This window comes from Rana temporaria, chromosome 6 (genome assembly GCF_905171775.1).
Source record: "Rana temporaria chromosome 6, aRanTem1.1, whole genome shotgun sequence".
NCBI classification, from domain to species: Eukaryota; Metazoa; Chordata; class Amphibia; order Anura; family Ranidae; genus Rana; species Rana temporaria.
The window spans coordinates 46,995,473-46,996,913 of NC_053494.1; the positions used below are offsets into that span (position 1 = coordinate 46,995,473).

The window sequence follows — 1,441 nt, forward strand, 5'->3', positions numbered from 1 at the left end:
GTTGGTGTAGATGGGGGGGGGATGTTGGTGTAGATGGGGGGGGATGTTGGTGTAGATGGGGGGGGATGTTGGTGTAGATGGGGGGGGATGTTGGTGTAGATGGGGGGGGGATGTTGGTGTAGATGGGGGGGGGATGTTGGTGTAGATGGGGGGGGGGGGTTGGTGTAGATGGGGGGGGGTGTTGGTGTAGATGGGGGGGATGTTGGTGTAGATGGGGGGGGATGTTGGTGTAGATGGGGGGGGATGTTGGTGTAGATGGGGGGGGGATGTTGGTGTAGATGGGGGGGGGGTGTTGGTGTAGATGGGGGGGGGATGTTGGTGTAGATGGGGGGGGGGTGTTGGTGTAGATGGGGGGGGATGTTGGTGTAGATGGGGGGGGGATGTTGGTGTAGATGGGGGGGGGGGTTGGTGTAGATGGGGGGGATGTTGGTGTAGATGGGGGGGGGATGTTGGTGTAGATGGGGGGGGATGTTGGTGTAGATGGGGGGGATGTTGGTGTAGATGGGGGGGGGATGTTGGTGTAGATGGGGGGGGGGATGTTGGTGTAGATGGGGGGGGATGTTGGTGTAGATGGGGGGGGGTGTTGGTGTAGATGGGGGGATGTTGGTGTAGATGGGCGACGTTACCCGGTATGATCCTGGCGTAGTTGGCGGCACACCTGCAGCTCTCCTTCTTGACCTCTGGGAATGGATCTACGATGGTCCTCTGTAATATCCTCACCATCTCCTCCAGGTAGGGGCCCAGTTTCCTCCCACACACCTCCACCAGCAGGGTGAGGAGCTGGCTGAGGCCCAGGCGGAGCTCCTCAGAGGGCTCTGTGATCTCCTGGTGGCCCAGGCGTTGGGTGATGGTCGGGATGAGGTAGGGAAGGGACTCCTCAGGTCTGGGCACATTGGTGACACAATAGGTGAGGATCTGGATGGACACCTCCCGGCACTTCTCCATGGGGTCCGCCAAGGACCGGAGCAGAGGTCTCAGCAGCTCCCCGAACACCTCCTGCAGAGCCCCGCTGGACAGCCGCTTATCTTCCACCTCCTTCTGGATGGCGGCCAGGGCTCTCCTCCGGGTGCTCTTGTTGTCATCGTTCAGGCAGTTCAGATTCCGGGCCAGGGCCTGAGAGACCTCACTGGCTGCACGCTGCTCTCCCTCCGCCGCCATGTTTGTCGGCCTTAGTTACCACAAGCGGCTTCCTCAACTCAGCGCAGCAACGACGCTTTCAACAAGCTTTGTTAACAACGAACACTCGGCAATAGGAGCGGCGAGCTGTGGTTGCTAGGCGACGCGAGTTGTCAGGCCTGTCAGCCGTTCTCCTTTCTCTACAACAGAAATGTTAGGCGGGTAACAGTCCAGAATGTTGCGGAAAAAGGATTTTGAAATAAAATAAAATTTAAGGAATAGAACAATCTCTTCCAGGCCCATTCACACCAGGATCCATTTTTCA

General features: G+C 58.4%; 1 protein-coding gene across 1 annotated transcript in view; it reads right to left on the bottom strand.

Moving 5' to 3' along the window:
• DNAAF5 (dynein axonemal assembly factor 5) overlaps positions 1-1,212 on the bottom strand; it is an 85,430-nt gene extending 84,218 nt beyond the window's left edge. Inside the window, exon 1 of the mRNA XM_040356772.1 lies at positions 627-1,212. Coding sequence (XP_040212706.1) covers positions 627-1,158 — 532 coding nt within the window. The 5' untranslated portion in view covers positions 1,159-1,212. The remainder of the gene's footprint in view (positions 1-626) is intronic.
• Positions 1,213-1,441: the final 229 nt, after the last annotated feature.